At 45.6% G+C, this 24040-nt stretch overlaps 1 protein-coding gene across 2 annotated transcripts in view; it reads left to right on the forward strand.

Annotated features, from left to right (window-relative positions):
• Nucleotides 1–23817, forward strand: part of ALG14 (ALG14 UDP-N-acetylglucosaminyltransferase subunit) — a 104650-nt gene extending 80833 nt beyond the window's left edge. Inside the window, exon 4 of one of the 2 annotated variants that reach the window (XM_089337052.1) lies at nucleotides 11644–12089. In XM_089337052.1, coding sequence (XP_089193178.1) covers nucleotides 11644–11679 — 36 coding nt within the window. In that variant the 3' untranslated portion in view covers nucleotides 11680–12089. Of the gene's footprint in view, nucleotides 1–11643; nucleotides 12090–20620 lie in introns of those variants that run through there. The other variant, XM_002715847.6, reaches the window with a different exon arrangement.
• The last annotated feature ends 223 nt before the right edge of the window (nucleotides 23818–24040 follow it).

Raw genomic sequence — 24040 nt, forward strand, 5'->3', positions numbered from 1 at the left:
GCACCGCGCTGATCCAATGGCAGGAGCCAGGTACTTCTCCTGGTCTCCCATGGGGTGCAGGGCCCAAGCACTTGGGCCATCCTCCACTGCACTCCCGGGCCACAGCAGAGAGCTGGCCTGGAAGAGGGGCAACTGGGACAGAATCCGGCGCCCCGACCGGGACTAGAACCTGGTGTGCCAGCGCCGCAAGGCAGAGGATTAGCCTAGTGAGCCGCGGCGCCGGCCCATTCCTAGCTTTCTTAACTGATGGAAGCCAGACTGAAGGATGAGCTTGTAATATACGAAGCCACTGTGTGTTTGCTAATGCTGCTGTCCTGCAGTTAGACTGCAGGTCTTCCTGCATTCTTCTCCAATTCAGCATGCCAGCCAGGGAGGATGGACACATGCTGAAGACAGAAAAGCTGGAAAAAAGGAACATGAGGACACACAGGGTGGCTGGCTGAGTTAGGGTGCTCTCTTGAGCTCACTCACTGGTCAGCAAGCCACTTGCCCTAGGGAGGGACTGAGCAGGAAGGAGCTCCACACTTCCCCCCCTAGGACCTGGAAATTGCCTTCTCTCCAGGGAGACAGGAAGGTTGAGTGTTCACCTCCAACACCAAACATACCTCACTAGTGATTGCTGTGCTAAGCAAAATCAGTATTGCTGGTCTATTTCCTCACCTGTGAAATATGAACAATCCTGGCTACCTTATTGTGTGGCTGTGAAAATTAAAATGAAATGAGGCACCTTTAACAGAGAGCACTAGCGTGCATTAACTGCCCTCTCTGTCCAAGACCAACCTGGGGTAGACTTGATCAGTCAGTAGGGCTGACATATCCTCCTTGCCTTCTTTCTCTTCTCTTTCTGAACCCCTGTTTGGTCATGTTTCCCCCTCCTCACCCCAGGCTTTTTGTTTGGTTTTTAAATGTGGTTATACTGGTCCTAAACTTTTGATTTTAGTAAGCATTGTTTGAATTAACTCACATTGACCAAATCTATGATAATCCTGGCTTATGTGTTATAAAACTCATTAATTTGGATGAAGAAAACATTTGGAACAATTAGGTTGGCTTTAGAGCTACAAACTGGTCATACCTGAATTGTCAGCAAAGTACAACGCATGGCTACAAACAAACAGAAGTACAGTTCTCAGTTCCTCACATCAATTGTTCTAGTATCTGGAATGGTGTTTACGCAATTTGCTGTCCCCATAGAGATAAGTCAGGTGTACCTTGAACCCACTGTGATAAAGAACAGCAGTATAGAGAGTTTGAGGGAACAACGTTTAAGTCAGGGTATCTGGACTTTATTTTGAAGCAGCAAGAAGCCATTGAAGATGATGTGACCACGTTTTCTTTAGGATGAAGTCATGTAGCGCCACAGTGGACGGTGCATCAGAGGGGAGGGGGCAGGGCTAAGAAAGCAGGTAGGTGGCTTGGGTGGCCCTGGTGAGAGGGGATCTGGCCCACCCCAGGTATATGCAACGGAGATCAAGAGAAGATCCCTGATTTGAGGCTTTCAGGGCAGTATTCACAGGGCTTAGATGAGAAAGGAAAGAGAGAAATGTATCAGATAGGAGGGCTGGTTCCTAAAGTTAAAATAATATTTCACATGAGAGTGCTGCCAGAGGCCCTTCCCCAGCAGGATTAGGTGGTTACCCTGGGGAATCCAGGCTGGGCAAGGCAGTCGGAGCCAAAGAAAAGACGGACTTGGCCTGTAAGAACAGCTGAATCCGTCCCCCTAGGAGGCAGCAGGAGAGAGAACCTTTTAGCAGGTTGAAGCTGCGAGGCTTGGTAAAACTCTGAGATGAGTCTTTCAGTGATTGGAGAGAGAGAAAAGCAGGTGGGCAAAGAAGTCGCAGTGTGTTGGGGACATTTGGGGGCCGTATACTCTGAAAAATGCCAGCATGTTGGGGACCTTCCTGCCTCCTGCATAATTGCATTCGCCCATTGAAATCAAACAGATGAAGCCCATCTCAGCTTCTCCAAAACACAGACCTAGAGCGGTGTGTAATCAGTCAGTTACTTAGCCAGAGACTTTTTATATTATCTTTATTTTCTTTAGGCTTTTAAAGTGTTATTCTTCTTTTGCCTTAAATTGCCTGGTAGGGAGGGAATTTGACCCCTGAGGTGGGCTTTCTCCTTGTGTTCTGTCTTTAAAGGATGTTATAAGGACTCTCAGATTTTTTTTTTTTTTTTTTTTTTTGGACAGGCAGAGTGGACAGTGAGAGAGAGAGACAGAGAGAGAAAGGTCTTCCTTTGCCGTTGGTTCACCCTCCAATGGCCGCCGCTGCAGCCGGCGCACCGCGCTGATCCTGGCAGGAGCCAGGAGCCAGGTGCTTTTCCTGGTCTCCCATGGGGTGCAGGGCCCAAGCACCTGGGCCATCCTCCACTGCACTCCCTGGCCATAGCAGAGAGCTGGCCTGGAAGAGGGGCAACCGGGACAGAATCCGGCGCCCCAACCGGGACTAGAACCCGGTGTGCCGGCGCCGCAAGGTGGAGGATTAGCCTATTGAGCCACGGCGCCGGCTTAGGACTCTCAGATTTTAAAACATAGATCTGAAAGCAGTGAGCAAGGACAGATTGGTAAATATTCATTCTTGCGAAGTGCATGGGGGTGGGAAGGGGAGCAATTTTATAGCCGTAGAACATTCTAGGCTGCTGCTTTTCACCATGCTGTATATTTTGTCTGAAAGTTTGTGTTGTTTGGACTCAGTGCTCTGCCTCTCACAGCGGAGCGTCACTGAGCTTGTCAACAGTGAGCACACACTTCAGGTATGTATTAGTGATTACCTAAAGATTGAAACACTTGTCTCTGAAGATTAAAGCTTTTACCAGCCTTTTCATAGTTTTTAAAGATTCTCAATATTGGAGCATGGAGTTTTAAACTAATGACATGTTATGAAAGGTCTTTATTCATATTTGTAGGGGTATTGTATAAAATCATTTTTTAGTGATATTAAACTGGCCAGAATCTCTAGAAAGCCAATAGTGAATAAGCAATTTCTGCAGCCTTCTCATGAGACTTTTGCTATGCACCTGTTATGTAAAGCATGTGATGGGGGCTGAATGCAGAACTATGTTTTCAAATTGTAAGCTCCCTTACGTCTTCCTCATCTGCCTAGGCCGCTTGGCCACGAAAGATAACCTTGCTCAAATTGACTCATTTAAACTTATCTATCTATCTGTTTGAAAGGCAGACAGGTAGAGATGGGCAGAGAGACATCCCCCCCTGCTAGTTTACTTCCTAAATTTCTACAACAGCCAGGGCTGGACCTGGCCAAAGTCAGGAGCCAGGAACTCCTTCTGGGTCTTCCATGTGGATGATGGGGACCCAAGTACTTGAGCCATTACCTGCTGCCTTCCAGTGTGTACATTAAACAGGAAGCTGAAGTCAGGAGCCAGGCTCAGAAATCAACCTCAGGCACCCTTGATATTGGTGGCACACATCTTAACTGCTAGGTCAAATGCCTATCCTTGAATCTTTTTTAAAAATAAGTAATTTATTCATTTAATTTATTTGAAAGACAGACAGAAAGAGAGCAGACAGAGATAGAAAGAGGTCTCTTACCTTCTGGTTCATTCTCCAATTGACTACAACAGTCAGGGCCAGGCCAGGACAAAGCCAGGAGCCTGGAGCTCGATCCTGGTCTCCCATGTGGGTGGCAAGGGCCCAGATACTGGGGCCGCCACCTGCTTCTTCCCAGGGTGCACATCAGCAGGAAGCTGGGATGTCTAGCACAGCCAGGACTTGAACCAAGGTACTCTGATACAGGATGCAGGCATCCCAAGCAGCACCTTAATTGCTGCACCAAACCTCATCCCAAAATTAACTCATTTCATCTTCATAGCAACACAAAGAGTTTGTTGCCTGCAATTTTTACCCACACTTGACAAATAAAACTCAGATATGAGAAAGAAAATTGCCTTTTCCCAAAGGCCAGCAGCTAAATGGTAGACAAGATTGAAACCCAGACAGCTTGAGATAGCAACATGAGAGCTCCAATCATGATATCGTTCTGCCCTTCTGCCTAGTACATACCTACTGCGTTCATGAATAAATTTCTCCATAAAGTTATACAGATGAAACAGCCTGGTTAGTTATTAAAATTAAAGCATTGTTTTAGCATGCTCTTACAGTGAACATCAGATTTAAAGTTAGCAAGTCTCACACATGCCTTCCAACTGCCAACACTTCTCCCAACCAAAGTGAGCCTGGTTTTGTTTTCAGACCAGCTCTAGGTCTCAAGGACTCACATCGTGGTGGGCCAGTGGGGATGGCTGAATGGGGTTAGACAGCTGGTGACAGTCAGGGTCAAGAACAACAATGGGTGAGTGGCATTGAAGGCTGCATGACACTCACTCTCCCTGGAAACGCTCCGTCAGACTCAGGAAGTACCATTTAATCCAGGTTAAGATTACTCCATTTTACACCCTACAATGGGCAGTCTCGATTCTTTAACAGAATTTTATTTTAAAATAAACCCCAGCAGTAATCACTTAGTGTTCAGTATTTGTCCTGTTAGCTGAGCTACACAAAAAAGGGATTTATTCTTCTGCCTTCCCCACCTCTTTTTCCCCTTAAAGAGAACCTGAGAACCTGCTGCCCTGAAACAGAATGCCTGGACTGTGGCCCAGCAATGCCCTCAGCAGGATTTGGAGGGGGGAAAAGTGTACTTCAGTCAGAAGAGCCTCTGCTGATCTCAAAAGAACATCAGCCACACAGATGCACTGACTCCCTTTTCTCCTGCAGCTCCCGGGGCTTTTTGTTGTGAGGCTGCCCTGGTGGGGAAACTGGGCATCATAAAAGCATCAGACACTCATGTGGGACTTGCTGTGATCTAAGAGTTTTGCAAGACACCTCTCACTGAATCCCCACTGCAACCCCATGAAGGAAACACCACTAAACCCCATCCTACAGATAAGGAAACTGGGACACAGGGAGGTGACATCATGAGCTCAAAGACCACACAGGTAGGAAGTGATAGAGCCAGGATTCAGCCCCAGGCAGTCTGGCTCCAGAGTCCCTGCCGTCAGCCCTGTCCTTTTCCTGGATCATCAGTGCCTCAGACATCCCTTATTTGTAGTTAGGCATGAACTATCACTTCAAGAAAGAGGATGCTCAGTATTTGAACAAGAAAATCTGGAGGCTTGATCTTCTCATCTAAGTGGCTGGTAATTTCTCCCTTAAGAAAATTCAGCTTTTGGTTAGGCAAGAGGTTTCCCAGATTAGTCGCTGGGTTGAGACCTTCTGCCCTTGCCCTGATGACTGCCCTGCTAGAGCCATCACTCTGGTGCCACTGACAGACTGAGCACCACCACTGAAGCCCTGGGTTTCCATTCCTCACCGTCCACGCAATCGGGTTGTAATGCCAAGTACGCTGCAAACTGTTCCCCACGTGCTCTTTTGGCATGGGTGGGATGGGACACCTTGGCCGCTAAGATGGCTTTGAGTGGCAGGGGATCTGATGCTTTGCCCCTGCCCTGCCACCTTTCTGTTGATGACTTTCTGTCTTTCCACTCCATATCCTGTCCATACCATCAGAATGCTGTCCACTGCTGCTTTATAAAGCATTAACAGTTGACTAAAGAGCCAACATCTAGTCCTTCAAATGACACTCATCCTGGGAATACTTACTTTCTTTTTTTGTTTTATTTTAAGATTTATTTTATTTATTTGAAAGGCAGTTACAAAGAGAGGTAGAGGCAGGGGGGTTGGGAGAGAGAGGTCTTCCATCCGCTGGTTCAGTCCCCAAATGGCTGCAGTGGCCGGAGCTGCACTGATCCGAAGCTGGGAGCCAGGAACTTCTTCCGGGTCTCCCATATGGGTGCAGGGTCCCAAGGACTTGGGCCATCTTCCACTGCTATCCCAGACACATTAGCAGGGAGTTGGATGGGAAGTGGAGCAGCTGGCACTCAAACCAGCACTATATAGGATATTGGCACTGCAGGCCGGGGCTTTAACCTGCTGCACCACAGTGTCGACCCCAATACTTACTTTCTAACATGCTCTGTAAGTCCAACAAGGTGGGAGCATCCTGACAGAGCTTCCCCAGTATCTAACAGTTCTCCCTATTGTTGGGGACTTCAGGATCTCTGCCAAGCCCTATCTCAAGATGAGTTCAGCTGGGTTGCCTGCCCCCAGAATCATGGAGCAAGACAATAGTCAAAATGGCCTTTGATGGATCACCAGTAGCCACATCTCATCCCCTGCTGCTCTCCCTGTAGTGTATGGACCCCTTTTGAAGAATGAATGTAAATGGGGCTGCCATGCCTCAAGATTGCCAGCCCCTTTCCTATGGTGGAGAGCAAAGGTTTCCAAGCCTTAGTGTACACCAGAATCCCCAGGGAGTTTCTTGAACCTAAATATTCTCAGGGTGGGTATCTAGCCTAGCAGTTAAGATACTCACATTCCATGTCAGCATACATGTGTTTGACACCCATCTCTGGCTTCCATTCCACTTAGCAGTAGTAATGGGACTCAGTAGTGATGGCTCAAGTTACCTGGGACTCAGTAGCAACGGCTCAAGTGGTTGGGTTCCTGCCACCAGTGTGGGGGACCTGGACTGTGTTCCCAGCTCTCAGCTTTGACCCAGCCCAGTCCTGGTTGTTGTAGGCATTCAGAGAGCAAACTAGTGAATGGAGGTGCTCTCTCTCTCTCTGTCTCTCCACCTATCAAATAAATTAAAATTAAATTAGAAGGTGTGTGTTCCTGGGCCCTAGCCCCCGAGATTTTGATTTCAAAAGGATCTACACTTTTGGGAGGTATTACTGAGTGAGTGTGATGTGGACACCTGAGAAACACACTAGCATAAAGTTGCTTCACTCTTGGTAGATTCGGGGGGGGGGGGGACCTCCCTGAATACAACCAGGATAAACTCATGGCTTCCCTCAATCCTCCTATCTTTTGGGTCAATAGTAGAAGGAAGTTCTTAGTGTAGCCAAGCATTCTTAACGTAACTAAACTTGAGGTCGGTGAAAAACCTCAGAATATCTCCTGATTTTGACGAGCAGTATCATTCTGCTTCTGCAAGGTATTGATGGTGTCAAGGTACAACCTTACTAGGATTGTGGAAAATAGGTGGTGGACAATTAAGGAGAAAATTACCTCTGAAAACCTGAGTGCACAGAGTGAGGCATGTTTTCTTTGGCAGACCTTGACAGCTTCTTCAAGGAATCTAAACTTGGCTCCAAAGACCCATGTTCTTTAACCACACCAAGAGTACAGCTACTTAATGCATCTCAATTTGTCATATTCTGTCATCCTGCATGTTTCATTGTCTTCAAGTGTATGTATGTATCTGTGTCTTTTTCTGTTTGCTTCTCTCTCTCACGTGCGCGCTCTCTCTCTCGCTCTCTTACACACACAAACACACACACACATGCTCACACACATGCAGGCAGAATCTCATAAACAAGTGTTCTCATGTATTCTTTTGACTCAGAACTAAGGAACTAGATAGACCTTTATAAAAAATGTTTAAGCTATTTATACTATAAGAATAGTTTGCATGTAAGATATTTAAGGAAAACTGCTGACCTTTCTTTCAGTTCAACACAGTAATATGTAATGCTTAGGTACATGAACAAAAATTAGGGAAGGGTCAATGGGAAAATATCACTTACCTACTTCAGAGAGCACCTTGTCAGAAGTCAGGTGTACATAATTACTTTGAATTCAAGCCAATTCTTCCTGTTTAGAAAGGGTATTCTCTTCTGAAAATGTTAACCATTTCACTATTTGTATACAGAAAAGCTTTCCTGATCCATCCTAGTCCAGTTACATGTTACAGTATGCCAACTGGTCTATTAAAACTATTAAAATTTTCATAATGATTCCCATAATATTAAATTTTCTGTGTCACCATCTGCCCTGGAGCCTCCTTATCTTAAGTCTACTTCCAACTAATACTGGATCTGATTGGCAAGCCTAAAGCAGATCAGTATGTTGGGAAGAAAAGCACAAGATAAGTCTTCAAGGAACTAGGGTTTTGTTGAGCCTCAGCTGAATAACAAAATAGCTATGTAATCTCACAAAATTCACTTAATTTCTCTGTGCCTTCATCTCCTTGTTTAGAAAAATGAGGATAGCAACTCCTACCCCACAGGGCTATTGTAAAGTTTAAATGAGGTATGGCTCTTCCCCCCACCCCAACCCTTGTCTGTAGTTTCACATCTGTATTTTCAGAACCACGGGTAAATATCTAAAAATATAAAATGGAAAATTCCAAAATTAAACAATTCGTAAGTTTTAAATTGCTCGCCATTCTGAGTAGTGTGCTGAGATTTCATACCGTATCACTCTGTCTTGCCCAGGATACGAATCCTCCCTTTTATTTTTTAAGCTTTATCCATTCAGTTTTATTTATTTCAAGGGCAGAGTGACAGAGGAGAGAGCTGTTCCATCCACTGGTTCGTTCCCCAAATGTCCACAGCAGCCAGGGATGGACTAGGCTGAAGCCAGAAACCAAGAACTCAGTCCGGGTCTCCCACATGGGTGGCAAGGAGACAAGTACTTGAGCCATCACATGCTGCCCCCTACAGTGCCCATTAGTAAGAAACTGCATGGGAAGAGGACTTGAATCCAGGCAGGCCTGTATCTTCATGACTGTGGGCTGAGCCAGATGCCTGCTGCCAAATCCTCTCTGTCCACTCTATTGGCACTGTGTGCCCTACCTGCCTGTTAGTCACTGGGTAGCCTCCTTGGTTATCAGATCGATGGTCACCATCCAGCAGTGCTTGTGTTCAAGTAGCCTGTATTTTACTTAATAATTGCCACAAAATGCAAGAATAGTGATGCTGGCAATTTGAATATACCAAAAAGAAACCATAGAATGTTTCCTTTAAGTGAATGTTCTTGACTTAATAAGGAAAGGGAAAAAAAATCCATAACTGAGTTGCTAAGGTCCACAGTATGTTATCATAACTGTAAATTTACTGTACCTAATTTACAAAGTACACTTTATAATAGTGTATACAGGGCTCAGTACTAGCCACAGTTCCAGACACCCACTAGGAGTCTTGAAACCCGTGTCCCACAGCTAAGGGGTACAGAAAGTTAACAGGGTGCAGAATGCCACTGTAGGCTCTGTGCCTAGCCAGTAGCAGGTGCCTGGTAACCGTCAGTATGTTCCCCCTCTTCCTCCAGCTGAAGGGGGGCACTGAACCAAATGATGTGCCAGGCTGCATCCAGCTCCACCTATCTGTACTTTTGAGAGCTCTGTTTCATTAGGGGAAATACAGTATTTGTAGGGTTCAGAGACCTTGGGGACATCATTTCAGAGGGTGAAAATACATTCAAAGCAAACAACCAATAAGAGTAGGAAGTCAGGAAATTGTCCCCTTGACCATTTGATTCAGAGAACAGGAAACCTGAAAGATTTTGTTTCCTCAACTAAAAGTAGGAAGAGCCAGAAAAGCTGGGAAAACAATGTTTGGTTCACCTGCCAGGGATCTCTAGTGATGGTGCTAAGCCAGCAGGGCCTGACCACTCAGATAAAACATTTTAAATTTTTATTTTATTTATGTATCTGTTTTTCATGGTGGAACATCAAGGCAAGGAACTGGAATACCAGCCCTGACAATGTTGGAGCTCTTTGGCCTGCCTTGCATTTAAGGTGAAGCAGAATCCAGCAGAGTGTTTTTGTCCAAGCTGTGTAGTCTTGGGTCTGCAGGATTTTCCTAACATGCATCAGAGTCACAGTTTGGTGTCCCAGACCTGTGGGAGGGCCATCGGAGCCCAATGTCTGGATGCCTGTGCCACCTGTGTATCTTCCATCCTGTAACTCTGCATTTCCAAATTCTCCCCTCCCCCCAGAAAATCAAGGTAATCACAAGTAGGTTGGGAAGTGTTATTTCAAAGACAAGGGTAAAAATAGCTAACACTTGTCTTGAAATGAACAAGGGCAGGGTTATCCATCATGTCAGCAGGCCAGTTCAACAGGTTATGACCATAGACCTCCAAGGCCATTTGGCTATAGTCTGAAAAGTACACTATCCAGGCACTGTGGATCCAGAGCCAGGCAAACTCTAGAATCCTCCAGCCATCCCCATCTGTGAAAATCCAGAAAGTACTGCTGTAAAAATCAAGCCCTTTCCTACAAGTGTCAACATGGAGTGGATGAGGCAGGGCAAACAATATCACTGGGAAGATAAAGACACCAAAATGAAGGGTTGAGTTACTGTTAGGTATACTAGAAGGACAGATGTGCTCGGTCAGTGCCATGCCCTGACAGAACAGCAGGCCTTCAGGACAAGGCTGGAACAAGCCACGTAATCTCTTGTCTTTCATAAGACGCGGGCCTTTGTTTCACAGGGTACTCTGAAAGCTGGGAAATGGCCATCAGCATTGACTTTACTTCTGTTGTCATGGCTACCCTGGATTGACGTTCTGCCGTGGTCAGGCACTGTGTTAAATGCTTTACATGTCTCATTTAGTCTCAGCAGCAACACTGTTGGAGATGCTGTTTTCCCCTCCTCTGTCTGCTTCTGGTTGGATTACAACTCCCATCCCTAGCTTTCTCTACCTTACGGTTACAGACTCCTAAGAAGAGAAAATGTTAATCCACCTTCCCCTAAGAACTGGTAGGACAAAACCATCTTGCCCTGCATCTTTCATTGCATTGCTCAGTGCAGGAGGTTGAAGGCCCTGAGGTGTACTTTCACCTGGGCCTTAGCACTGTTTGACTAAAATCTATCTCAAGTTCCTACTCCTCCCCTGCTCCTGCTCCTCAAGCCCTCTTCATGGCCCTTGGTAGCTCACAGTCCACAAATCTATAGCATCCTCTCTCCTTCCTCGTACTCCAGATCATCTCTGCTCCTGCCTGGCATAACATTCCATTGCGCCAACACAAGTTCATACATCACCTCCTCAGAGATCTCTAAATCACCATTCCCTTTCCTTGCTTTATGCTACGTGTTCCTCTGTGTGCCTTGCTTGCTGCCCACCTCCTGTCCTGAAAACTTTGTAGGGCAGAAACTTTTGTTCACAAATACATCCCAAATGCCCAGAACAGTACCTGGCATATTATCTTTGTTCAGTAAAATGTTTCTGGGGTGTGGTGGTTTTGTGGCATAAAGGGTAAAGCTGCCTCCTGTGATGCTAGCATCCCTATAGGCACCGATTCATGTCCCAGCTGCTCCACTTCTGATCCAGCTCTCTGCTAATGGCTTGGGGAAGGCAGTGGAGAATGTCCCGAGTCCTTGGAACCCTGCCACGCACATGGGAGACCCGGACAAACCTCCTGGCTCCTGTCTTTAGCCTGGCTCAGCCCCATCTGTTGTGGCCACTTAGGGAGTGAACCAGTGGATGTCAGACCTCTCTCTCTCTGTCCCTCCCTCTTTCCTTCTATAACTCTGACTTTCAAATAAATAAATAAATTTTTAAAAATATATTTCTGGAGTGGGTGACTTCACGAATGGGCAAACTGAGATGTGGAATTAATAAATAAATAAATCTTAAAAAAACCTGGTCCCTATATACTATGTTATTCAGCCTCTCGGCAGGTAATATGAGTACACAAAGAACAGACATATTCTGAATAGACCCAAGTAAACCAGTGTCAATACAGGAAACTTATCAATTGGTCAGGAGCCTACACGACCCAAGTTTTACTGTTCTTCCCATTTATTAACTTGAGAACAATTTTGTTTTTTTGTTTCTAGTTGTCACCAAGCAAAGTTCAAGCAACTGATATTTGAGGAACCAGAAATAAATTTGGTATCCTTAAAACGTTGTTTTTAGTACGTTAGCCTAATAAAAAGCAATTTGTAACTTCCCTTTCTGACTGTGCCTGGCTAAAGAGAGAGAGAAGCAGGGCTGGATGACCTGGCATGCTCATGCAGCAGAGCGACTCAGACCTGTCCAGAAACACAGACTACAAGTCGTTGCAGCAGTGGCAAAGTGGACCTCGCAAAGCAATCTGCACGATGCTAAGGACTCTGGGAACACCGTGTAGGCAACAGAATTTGAGAGACCTTGAACATTCTCAACTGATGGATGATTCGAGTGTTTAGGATTTATTTGGTTGTTTCATGTTGGTTTTGGTATTTGGATGTTTCCATTTAAGTGTTACTACTCAAATGATTAAATATTCATAAAAAAGAAGAGAGCCAGTGTACCGTGGTGTGAGCCAAGCGAACACTCTGTGCCATCTGTCGCACATCCTCTTCCTTCCTGCTGTCCACCTCCGCTGAAGGCTGCCATTCAGCTCTGCCTTTCCTCAGACTTCACCCCAGCCTTCCGGTCCTGAGCGCGTGAAAAACCACCTGCCCTCCGACTGCATTTTCTGCGTCACTCCCTGGATGGCTCTCAGATGCTTTTCTACGGTTTTCTGAGGCCTTCATCCCACTGCTCTTGCCCTCTTCCTTCCTTTCTTGGTCGACGCCTTTTGCTTTGTTTTTCCCTACCCTGGGCTCTCACTGGTCTCCATCTGCTGGGTACTCCTCTTCCGTGTTCACTGCGTCTGCTTCCTGTGTGCGTGGCCCCGTGCTTTTAGCCCTGCCTGGTGGCCCCGTGCTTTTAGCCCTGCCTGAGGAAATCCTGTGGCTGCTCTGACAGGATCTGTGCCTTCTCCAGCGCTGCATCTGCTGCTCTCAGAAAATCTGTGTTCCTCCCATGCTAGTTAGCGTTCTTGGTGGCACGCCATAGGAATCCACTCTGGCTTACTGAAGCAGAAAAAGAATTTTAGTGAAAGGCTATTGAGAACTCTCAGAATTACCAGGAATGTTAGTAAAGTAGACTTAGAAAACAGAGGAATAAAGTGGGAGCCACACAGCTAGAACCACAGCCAACATTCCACGGCCACAGCACTGCAGCCGGCACCACTGGCACTGGATGCTGGAGCCTGCCCAGGGCACCTTTGCCACCAGAAACGATTCCCCCACATCCCTGCCTCTGTAGGCAGACATCTGGTCAGATCACGGGCTGGCTGCTTTGTAAAGAGCGGTGTAAAGGGCTGGCTCACTTCTGCCTTGAGAGATGGGGCTGCCTACTACCACAGCTCTCACAGTGGAGCATCGCTCAGGGGGATTCTAGGCAGGGATGAAACCGAACCAAAGGACCACATGGCCCATTCCTGATCCCTAACAATCATTTCATGAAACTTTGCACAACTTTCTAAGTCTTTGAAGCTATTTCTTCTAACCTCTCACTCAGCTAGAACTCTGGAATGTAGTTCAATGCTAAATTAAAACTTTAGGCACCACAGATTTATATACAAAGAGGTTTGTAACATCATAGGGGGAAAAAAAAAAGCTTAAATTTCCAACAATAACCATTTTCGGAGCCAGCCCTGTGGCATAGCAGGTTAAGCCTCTGCCAGCAGTGCCAGCATTGCATATGGGCGCTGTTTCGTGTCTTGCTGCTCCTATTCTGATCCAGCTGTCTGCTAAAGGCCTGAGAAAGCAGTAGAAGAAAATTTCAGATGTGAGACAGAAAGTAGTGGTAAGCAAGGTAGCACAGTTTAATGAGGCAGTGCATCTGACAGGCCAGATGGGCAACTCTTCAGAAAGAGCTGAGAGGGGCCTGTGTTGTGGCATAGAGGGTAAAGCCACTGCTGAAGGTGTTAGAGCCCCAGCTGCTCTACTTCCAGTTGAGCGCCCTGCTAATATTCCTGGGAAAGCAGTGGAGAAGGGCCCAAGTGCTTGGGCCCCTGCACGCATGTGGGAGATTGTGAAGAAGCTCCTGGCTCCTGGCTTCAGATTGGCCCAGCTCCAGCCATTGCAGCCATTTGGGGAAAGAACAAGTAGATGGAAGACTTTTCACTCTGTCTCTCCCTCTCTCTGTCTGTAACTCTACCTCTCAAATAAATAAATGAAATCTTTAAAAAAAAGAAACATTTTCATTAATAAAGGAATGGTTAAAAGAATTATATTCATAGGGTTAAATATATTCAGCTGTTAAAAATAATAGGTTTCTTTTTCATTTTTCTTTTCTTTTTTTTTTTTTTTTTTTGGACAGGCAGATTTAGACAGTGAGAGAGAGAGACAGAGAGAAAGGTCTTCCTTTCCATTGGTTCACCCCCCAAATGGCCTCTACGGCCGGCGCGCTGCACTGATCCGAAGCCAGGAGCCAGGTGCTTCCTCCTGTTCTCCCATGCAGGTGCAAGACCCAAGCACTTGGGCCATCCTCCACTGCCTTCCCAGGCCACAGCAGAGAGCTGGAATGGAAGAGGAGCAACCAGGACAGAACCCAGTGCCTCAACCAGCACTAGAACCTGGGGTGCCAGCACTGCAGGCTGAGGATTAGCCAAGTGATCCGCAATGCCGGCCAGAAATAATAGGTTTCTTAAAAGTTCTGGAAAAATAAACAAAAGTATAACTAAAAAGGACTTTATATATAAGGTCACAATTATATATGTGCATATATTAACATATTTTATATTAACGTATAAATGTATATTTAAGACATCAATTAGGAAATATGCCAAAATGTTAACAAATTGGTCATAATAGAAGCACTATTTTCTTATTTGTGCTTCTCTGTATTTTTCATATTGAGCTGAAAAGTTATTAATATTTAAAAGAATGTCCATTCAAGGTAGACTTCCTGTGCCACCATTTTTATTCTTTATTGTGTTCTCATAAAAGTATGATTTTCCTCACAAAGCAAATACTCTGAATTCTTGTTCTTCTCTCCCTGTGTTGAAACCTCACCTTCATCTGTGTAACCAGTTCTTCCCCCACCATCACTTGGCTCTCGCTGATCCTTATTTTGACAGGTAGGGCATTTATTCCATTCTGTAAGACCCCCCTCCATCCCTGCTGATTTCTTCCAGCTACTACCTAAGGCTGCTCTCCCACAGCAACTGTCTCTTCGCCTGCCCTGTGTTTAAACCAGTGACTCGCTGAAAGAGCCATCTCTGAGGCTCCCATTACTCTTCTCAGTCAGCTGAACATTTCTTCTCTGTCTCTGTAACTTTGCTGGCTGCAAACACACACACACACACACACACACACATTATTGATTGCTTCACCATCTTTGACACACTCTGGAAGGTAGGCAGGGGCCTTGTGATTTTCCTGTAGCCATTCTTAAAGTGCCTTACTTGGGCCGGCGCTGGGGCTCACTAGGCTAATCCTCCGCCTTGCGGCGCCGGCACACCGGGTTCTAGTCCCGGTTGGGGCGCCGGATTCTGTCCCAGTTGCCCCTCTTCCAGGCCAGCTCTCTGCTGTGGCCAGGGAGTGCAGTGGAGGATGGCCCAAGTGCTTGGGCCCTGCACCCCTTGGGAGACCAGGAGAAGCACCTGGCTCCTGCCTTCGGATCAGCGTGGTGCGCCGGCCACAGCGCGCCGGCCATGGCGGCCATTGGAAGGTGAACCAACGGCAAAGGAAGACCTTTCTCTCTGTCTCTCTCTCTCACTGTCCACTCTGCCTGTCAAAAAAATAAATAAATAAAGTGCCTTACTTGACCTTGCTCCCTGTGAAGCCTTCCAGGAAGCTTCTCTTCTTCCTGTGTTTCCTGATTATTCCTGCATGTCACTGTTTGCCCCCTTCCTCATCTCATTCATTTATCAGTCTGCAGCATGGAGCTCTCCTGTAAACGGAAGTGCTGATTTTGAGAGGACATGTGACTTCCAGGTCACGTGCCTGAGCCAACTTTAACAGTGGGCTCTAGTTTTCTGGTTTTATCCATGATCCTCAGAGCTCAATGCAACCTTCCCTGAAGCGATGTTCCTGTAGTTCATGACTTATCCCCAGCCTCCACTCCCACCAAGAAGCTGTCAGAAAGCCCGGTTTTCAGGCCACTGCCTCAGAGTTGGACTCCACTTCTCTGTCTGGTCTCTTAAGATTGAAGCCTTAGTTGGACTCCTTATCTGGCTTCCATCCTTACCTTCACGTACTCTTTCATGGATCACCTCAACTTCGTGGTCTCTGGCTTACAAACCAACCCAGGACCCCAAAGGTCTTGGCCCATATTTTGTATGGAGGTTTCCTCTTGGGCTAAGGAGACAAGTGCAGACTAGTCAAGTTAAATATGTCTTCTTCTACATGCAGATGTAATGGTTCAGCCAGCAGGACTCGACCTATGATCACCCAAATCTACGAAAGAGAAATCCTGTTGTAACTATTCTTGCTCCTTGGTCTGGCTCCTGGGCCCTCCTGGCTTCGTGTTTATATTAGCCCTGGCTTCCTTCTACTCTCTAGACCTGTAACTTATATTGTCTCTAGTCTGTCTCTTGAACTTCCTGCTTTCAGAGAAGCTTATTGATTTGTTAATTCATCCAACACACATACTCATATTGTACCACTGGTTGCCTCTGCAGATGGTCAGGGGCCAGTCGGGGAGTTAGACAAAATAAAGGGCTGTGTCAATTCATGTGCTTCTTATTGCTTGTGACAGAAACCCTGATTCAAACTGGCTTAAGCAAAACTGGAATGTATTCCCTCACATACCTGGCAAGTCTGGGGATAGATCTGGTTTCCTTCAGGCACGGCTGGGCTCATGGGTCTTAAATGCTGCCTTTGGGACTTGGTCTGGCTTCATCTCTCAGCTCTGCTCTCCTTTGTGTTTGCTTCATTCTCAACGTCTCCATATGGTGGCAAGAGAAATGTCAACAACACCAGGTCCCCATCTTCCTAGCATCCTTTTGTACTGCTCTCTCAGCAGCTCCAGCACATGTCCCTGTGTGTCTCATGGTTTCTCAACCACTCAATTACATGCTCTTCTTTGAACCAGCAACTTTCATGAGTAGAACCTGATATTCTGGCTTTTCAAACCTGAGTCAGACAGTTGGATGGGAGTCTTCTGTCCTCTCCTTAAAGCTGGGTGTGGAGTCAACAAGAACTTAAATTGAAAGCAAGGGATACAGAGATTCGCCAGGAAACAGGTGAATGGATGTAAGATGATTTTAAAAAAAGGCTTTGGTTTTAGCCAATCACATGTTTATGGTATGTGTGTGGGGTCAAGTCTGACAAGGGACACATTTGACTCCACAAAGGATAGGCAAAGAAGGCTTCACTCCTCCCTGACCTCTTTGCTCTCTCCTTCTAGCAAAATTTACTCAGTGCCTGAATTTCAAGTGCAGAATACAGATTGTCCTAGAAGTAGGCTCTGCCCGTAGGAGCTGACAGAGCAGTGAGAAAGAAAGATGGCCAGGGTCATGGTCCTGTATTCACTGAGGATTTATATTATAAGAAATGGAAATGTGAAGAATATTTCTATGATTTTTATAAAATTAAAAAGATAGCTTCAACCGTTGTGTTATATTGACACCTTGTTTACCCAGGCTGGCTGAGTTGCATCTGTTTTGTTCAGTGCTTGGAATAAGTCTCTCTGGTATGCTTCCTTGAATAAGGAATACTCCCTAATCCACATTTTTAAAAAGCTTTTTTGCCTATGCTGCTATAAAACTCAAAACCTATAAAACTTAAAACCTGTGTTTAATTAAAAATAGCTTTTCTTAGTCTAAGTTTTCTATGAGATTAGTTTTTTTTCTTTATGGTTTTGTGGTTCTGTTGTACCACAGACTTTTATATTGTTTCTTTTTAGAGAGTCAGCCAGATCATGTAGTTATGTACACTTTAAAAGGCAACAAATGTGATAATGTTTTTATGACATTCAAAATCCAACAAGCAATCCTTACATTATTTTCTTAGCTGTGTTTTTTATTTTGCTCTATACTATTGAAGAGAATATTGAGAAAAGCAACATCCATGATCTGAGGATAAGAGAGCCCATTAATACAGTGATTGTCAACATTTGGAATGCTCAGAGGCATTCTTCTTGATTGTCTGGGCTATTGGAATCTCATTGGCAGAGGCCAGGGACACTGATAAACATCTTGTGGTGCACAAGAGAGGACCCCACAATAAAAATTATCTAGTCCAAATTATCTCTAACACTTTGCACTTAGAGGATTTTAAGAGTTCTGAGCAAGTTCATAATTTAGGCTTAAGATAAAGATACAGACAAATTAGAGTCATAGGATTATAGACTCCTGGAGCTGATAGGGAAAGTCATGTAGTCCAGTCTCCCTACTTTCTAGATAAGGCAAATGAGTCACACAGGAAAAAGGTGACCTGAAGCAGTATAAATCCTTCACCCCCTAAATATGTGATCAAGCAACTTGCCCAGTCTCCCTGTGCCTGCTTCCTCATCTGCACAAAGAAGAATAAAACTTGCCTCACATGGTTGCTGGCAGGCTGAATAAAGAAGTAGCACATGTCACGTTTTTAGTACATAGTGAGTTGTTAATAAATAGTGGTGGTGCTTGGGTCCCTGCATCCACGTGGGAGACCTGGATGAAGCTCCTTCAACCTGGCCCAGCCCCAGCCATTGCAGCCATTTTGGGAGTGAACCAGCAGATGGAAGATCTCTCTCTCTCTCTCTCTCTCTCTCTCTCTCTCTCCCACACACACATCTGTCTTTCAAATAAATAAAATAAATCTTTAACAAAATATAATAAATAGTGGTGGGAGGGCCAAGGTGGGGACTGACCTTACTGCTGTGGCCCAGACTCACCACACCTAGCTTGCTGCTTTTCTGCCCCTGTCCCCTTGACTCTCAGCCCTATTCTTTTATTGCACCACCTTGAGGGTCGATGAAGAAAGGTTATCATAGGAGCTTCGTGGAGATAAGGAAATATGATCTAGAGAGCACAGGGGGCTGGTGTTACAGCAAAGCAGGTTAAGCCACCACTTGCAACACTCACATCCCATATCAGAGTGCCAGTGTTCAAGTCCCTACTTCTCTGCTTCAGATCCAGCTCCCTACTAATGTACCTGAGGAGGCAGTGGAAGATGGCTCAAGGGTTTGGTTCCTGCCACTCATGTGGAAGACCATGATGGAGCTCCTGGCTCCTGGCTTTGGCTTGGCCCAGACCTAATTAGTGCAGCCATATGGGGAGTAAAGCAACTCTCCCTCCCTGCCATCTCCCCCACCCCCACCACTCTGCCTTTCAGATAAATAAATCTTTCTTAAAGATTTAAAAAAGGAGCTAGAGCACTCAGTTGCTGGTAAGAAGAAAAAGGCTGAATGGATGTTCCCCATAAATGACAGCAGAAGGGTTTGGAGTGTAGGTGAAGCTTCTGGACGCTGTAAGAAAGACTGCCCCCTGGGGGCAGTGCTGTAGCATAGTGGGTTAAGCCACCCTTTGCAGCACCGACATCGCATATAAGTGCCAGTTCAAGTCCTGGATGCCCCACCTGTGATCCAGCTCCCTGCTGATGGCATGGGAAAATAGTGGAAGATGGCCCAAGTGTTTGGGCCCCTGCACCCACTTGGGAGACCCAGATGATGCTTCTGGCTCCTGGCTTTGGCCTGGCCATTGCGGCCAGTTTGGGAGTGAACCAGTGGATGGAAGATTTTCTTTCTCTCTCTCTCTTCTCTCTAATTCTAACTTTCAAATAAATAAGTAAATCTTAGAGAGAGAAAGAAAGAAAGCGAACGAACCAAGAGGACACAGTGCTCTCGAGTGCACAGGCTTACACACGCCCTGTGCTACATCCTAACTCTTGACGAAGACGGACTAAAATAACAAACTCACTTGAAACAGGCTACTCTTTTCCAAAAGCTCTGTGAATCATGTTCCAAGTGAGTGTGCCTGAAGGAAGGGTAGGGCCTGGACCAGGTGACCCTGGTCAAGCCTTTCCAGCCTTGTCCATGTTCACATGGAGGCAGGATACCTGTGGGGCTGTCTGGAAAACTTCTGAAATGCAGCCTGGTTAGACAGTCGATCTGACTGTTAAGGTTCTCTGACGTCTAGTAGAGACGTGGACCTGGAGCTGGAAAAATGATGCAACACTGCAGATCATGACCACTGGGCTCAAGTAGACAGCCACAAAGATCTAGTTTTAAGGCTTACAGAATAAACTGCTTTATTAGGTTTTACTAATTCAGTCAACATGAGCATATGAGTAAGATGTTGCATAAAATTCTTTTTCCTCTGAAGATAGTCATAAATTTTCTTACCACAAATTCTATGGAGTTTCTTCTAATTTTTTGAAAGACTTGAGAAAGCTATTTAGGATTGCAGTGTGAGTTGAATGTTTATTTCTCTTCTTAAATTAGTCAACACAGTTGTTTTTAACCAGTAGCCTTTCTGTAAAAACTAGCAGAATTCAAAAGCATTAAAATTGTTTTGTAGCACAGGCATGCATTATACCCTCTCAAGGGAAAATCTCATTCATGTGGTAGCCTTCTCTTGAATATCCCACTTGTTGGACTGCACTCCTAAAATAATTCCAATCCCACAAAAATATTCTGGGTAATTAGTCATTTTGCCCTTCATCAAGAACAAACCAGCTGGTACATGAAAGAAAACGGGGTGAATCTTAGCTGATTTCATCTGTTTTTCATATGTCTGTGTGACACTGGCGATCCACAAAGCAGAGAAGAACAGCTCATGCCGTCCAGTGAGTGCCGACCGAGTGCCAGGTACCGTGCTAATGCTCAAAGCTGGACGTTAGATGATTTGCCCCAGGCCACGCAGCTGGAAGCAGGAGCACCCAGAGGACACAGTGACACAGGACACAGCCCTGTGAGTGCACAGGCGTACACATGCCCCGCGCCACATCCTGGCTCTTGACAAAGGAAGACGGACTAGAATAACAAACACAACCCCTCCAAGATCAGACTTCTAGATGCAGGAGGCCTGTTCCGTATTTCAGTGTGACCTTCAGCTTTTTTTCTCTTTTAAAGGTGCTGTGTAACGGACCGGGAACATGTGTTCCTATCTGCATATCCGCCCTGCTCCTCGGGATTCTAGGGATAAAGAAAGTGATCATTGTCTACGTGGAAAGCATCTGCCGGGTGGAAACCTTATCCCTGTCGGGAAAGATTCTGCTTCACCTCTCAGATTACCTCGTTGTGCAGTGGCCGACTCTGAAGGAGAAGTACCCCAAGTCTGTGTACCTCGGGCGAATCGTTTGACAAAGGGCAAAGTACTAGGTCTGCAGAGTCTTGCCGTGGACCATGGTATTTAAGTGGGGGTGGGGTGGGAACCCACATATTTACTGTGAAGGCTTCTGAAAGTCCCGGCAGTTACTGATGGTCAGGAGACTGAAAACAAAATGTGCAGATAACTCAGTGACGACACTGAGACTGCTCATAAAACAAACATGATACGCTGTAGACATGAAATATTTATGCCTCTTTTTACCAGATTTCTTCTCTAGAAAAAAAATATCACTGACTACAAGTTATCTTCTGTTTACAGAGTGGTTTTTTTCTTAACCTAAATATAGAGTTTGTATGATTAGTAACATTTCCTGCTCCATAGCTTTTTTTTTCCCCAAGTATCTGCTTTATAAAAAGGAAAGAAAGGTATTTCTTCGTTTTTGTTTGGATACAACAACAGGCTTTATTTCCTGTATGGAAGCGGTGATGTCCCCAGTGAACCCTTGCGGCGTAAAGGAAGCAGTCATATTAAATTGGCTTCATGACAACTTGCATTCTGCAGGCTTCCAGAACCCGAGCCTAAACCAGTGTCTCTTTTTGTTGTTGTTGTTGTTCAGTCTTGTTTTACGAGTGATTGGCCTCAATCCAAAATATCTTTTAAAATCTCTTGTTCAAGTGTTAAAATAAATTAAAAGGTGATAATAAAAGCATGATTCTATGTGTGAGGAATCCAAACTCTCAAAACATTGAAAGCACATTCTAGTGAATTCGCACTGTCCCGACTGTAGTTGCAAAGGAGCTACCTGGGCCAGACACTGCACCGGGTGCTCCGCTTTGTTGCAGCAGATGTGGCCTCAGTGAGAGCACAGTCTCAAGCATGAGCACCTCCATAATCTTCGGGATCCTGAACGTGAGTCCCTTGTTAAAGACAAAATTAAGGAATTCAAGTGAATGACCATCTCTGCCATTGGGAGATGGTTAGGATGCCAGTGTATGCCAGGGGCCTCCACACAGTGGAGTATAGAAAACTTTGCATGGATTCCAAAAAAATTTTTTTTAAGATTTTTTTATTCACATATTTGAGGCAGAGTTACAGAGAGAGGGAGAGACAGAGAGAGAGGTCTTCCATCTGCTGGTTCACAAACTAAATGGCCTTAACTGCTGGAGCTAGGCGGATCCAAAGCCAGAATCCAGGAGCTTCTTCTGGGTCTCCTATGTGGGTGCAGGGTCCAAGCACTTGGGCCATCTTCCACTGCTTTCCCAATCTGTAACCAGAGAGGCGGATTGGAAGAGGAACAGCTGGGACACGAACCAGCACCCATTGGGTGCCAGTGCCACAGGCGGAGGCTCAGCCTACTATGCCACAGTGCTGGTCCCTGAAAAGTTTTTTTGAAGCAAAGTTAACATCTTTTTAAAGATCATTGGTTTTTTTTGTTTGTTTGTTTTTGTTCCAATTTTTATTTATTTATATTTATTTGAAGGGCAGAGAGGCAGATCTTCCTTCTGCTGGTTCACTGCCCAAATGGCCACGCAAGTGCAAGGGCCCAAGCATTTGGGCCATCTTCTAGTGCTTTCCTAGGCGCATTACCAGGGAGCTGGATTGAAAGTGGAGCAGCCAGGAATTTAACCAGTGCTTATATGGGATGCCAGTGCCTCAGACCATAGCTTAACCTGCTATACCACAGTGCTGGCCCCTAAAGTGCTATTTACAGCTATACCAAACATTCACCCCTAAACTTACTTAACTTTGTTTCTCTGAAAACCTATTTAAAAATGTATATTTATTTTATTTATTTGAAAAGCAGAAAAAGAGACAGATAGGGAGATTTCTTCCATCCCACGGGTTCACTTCCCAAATACCTGCAATAGCTAAGGCTGGAGCCCAGAACTCAATCCAGGCCTCCCACACAGGTGACAGGAACACAAATACTAGAGCTGTCGTCTGCTGCTTCCCAGAGTGCACATCAGCAGGAAGCTGGAATAGGAAGCAGAGCTGAGACCGGAGCCCAGGCTGACACAGGCTGTGGCCGTCGCAGGCAGCATCCCCACCACTGCAATAAACACCTGCCCCATTTCCACAAACTTTCTGAAGTATCCTAATGCACTTACTACACATGGTGGATATGGTGCTTACTGTATGCCAGGTGTTCTGCTAAACACTTTTGAAGTATTATCTCTCTTTTTTTTAATATTTATTTATTTATTTGAAAGTCAGAGTTATATGGAGAAAGAGAGGCAGAGAGAGAGAAAGGTCTTCCATCCGTTGGTTCACTCCCCAATTGGCTGCAACAGCCAGAGCTGCACCAATCCAAAGCCAGGAGCCAGGAATTTCTTCCCACTCTCCCACGCTGGTACAGGGACCCAAGCACTTGGGCCATCTTCTGCTGCTTTCCCAGGCCATAGCAGAGAGCTGGATCGGAAGTGGAACAGTCCGGACTCAAACCAGCACTGCAGGCGGCGGCCCTAGCCGCTGTGCCGCAGCACCAGTCCCGTATTATCTCTTTTAATCCTCTTTTAAGACCTTGATGGGATAGGGACTATTGCAATGCTCATCCTACAGATGACTTGGTTATTAAGTGGCTCAGCCAGGATTCAAGCCGGGCTTGAGAGTAGGGCTTGTTTCATGGGTATATGGCCTGTGCACTTACATAGGGGTCCAAGGTTAATATTGTCACTCCTTTGAATTTCTTAATAACTAATTTTATCAAGGGACTCACATTTTAGACCCCCCCTCCCAAGATTATGGAGCTGGTCCTGCATGAGACCCTGTGTTACTGGGGCCACATCTACCACAACAGAAGTAGAATACCTGGTGCAGTGCCTGATCCAAGTAGCTCCTCTACAGTCAGAAAATTCTTTCCCTTCCCCCCAAGCTCTGCTCCTTTAACAAAGCAAAAGGTGAGAAGTCCTCCTGTAGTATTTCAGTTTATGTTTTTCCTCCTAAACCTTTTGTTTGCAAAGTATGACATAAATCTAATAAAGGAATGGTACATGATTAATGGAAGAGATTGAATTTGACTGAAAAGAAGCATGATCACCCAAGATGATGTGATTAGAGTGCTGAGGGGCAAGGGTTGAAGGCGCCACTCGAGACACCCAAGTTGGACTAGCTGGGTTTCATACACACTCCAGCTTTCTGCTAATGCAGACAGTGGTGATGGTTCAAGTAACTGGCTTCCTGCCACCCGGGTAGGAGACCTGGATTGAGCTCCCAGCTCTTGG

The sequence above is a fragment of the Oryctolagus cuniculus genome, chromosome 7 (genome assembly GCF_051225735.1).
Source record: "Oryctolagus cuniculus isolate XC-2025 breed Fujian yellow rabbit chromosome 7, ASM5122573v1, whole genome shotgun sequence".
Lineage (NCBI taxonomy): Eukaryota > Metazoa > Chordata > Mammalia > Lagomorpha > Leporidae > Oryctolagus > Oryctolagus cuniculus.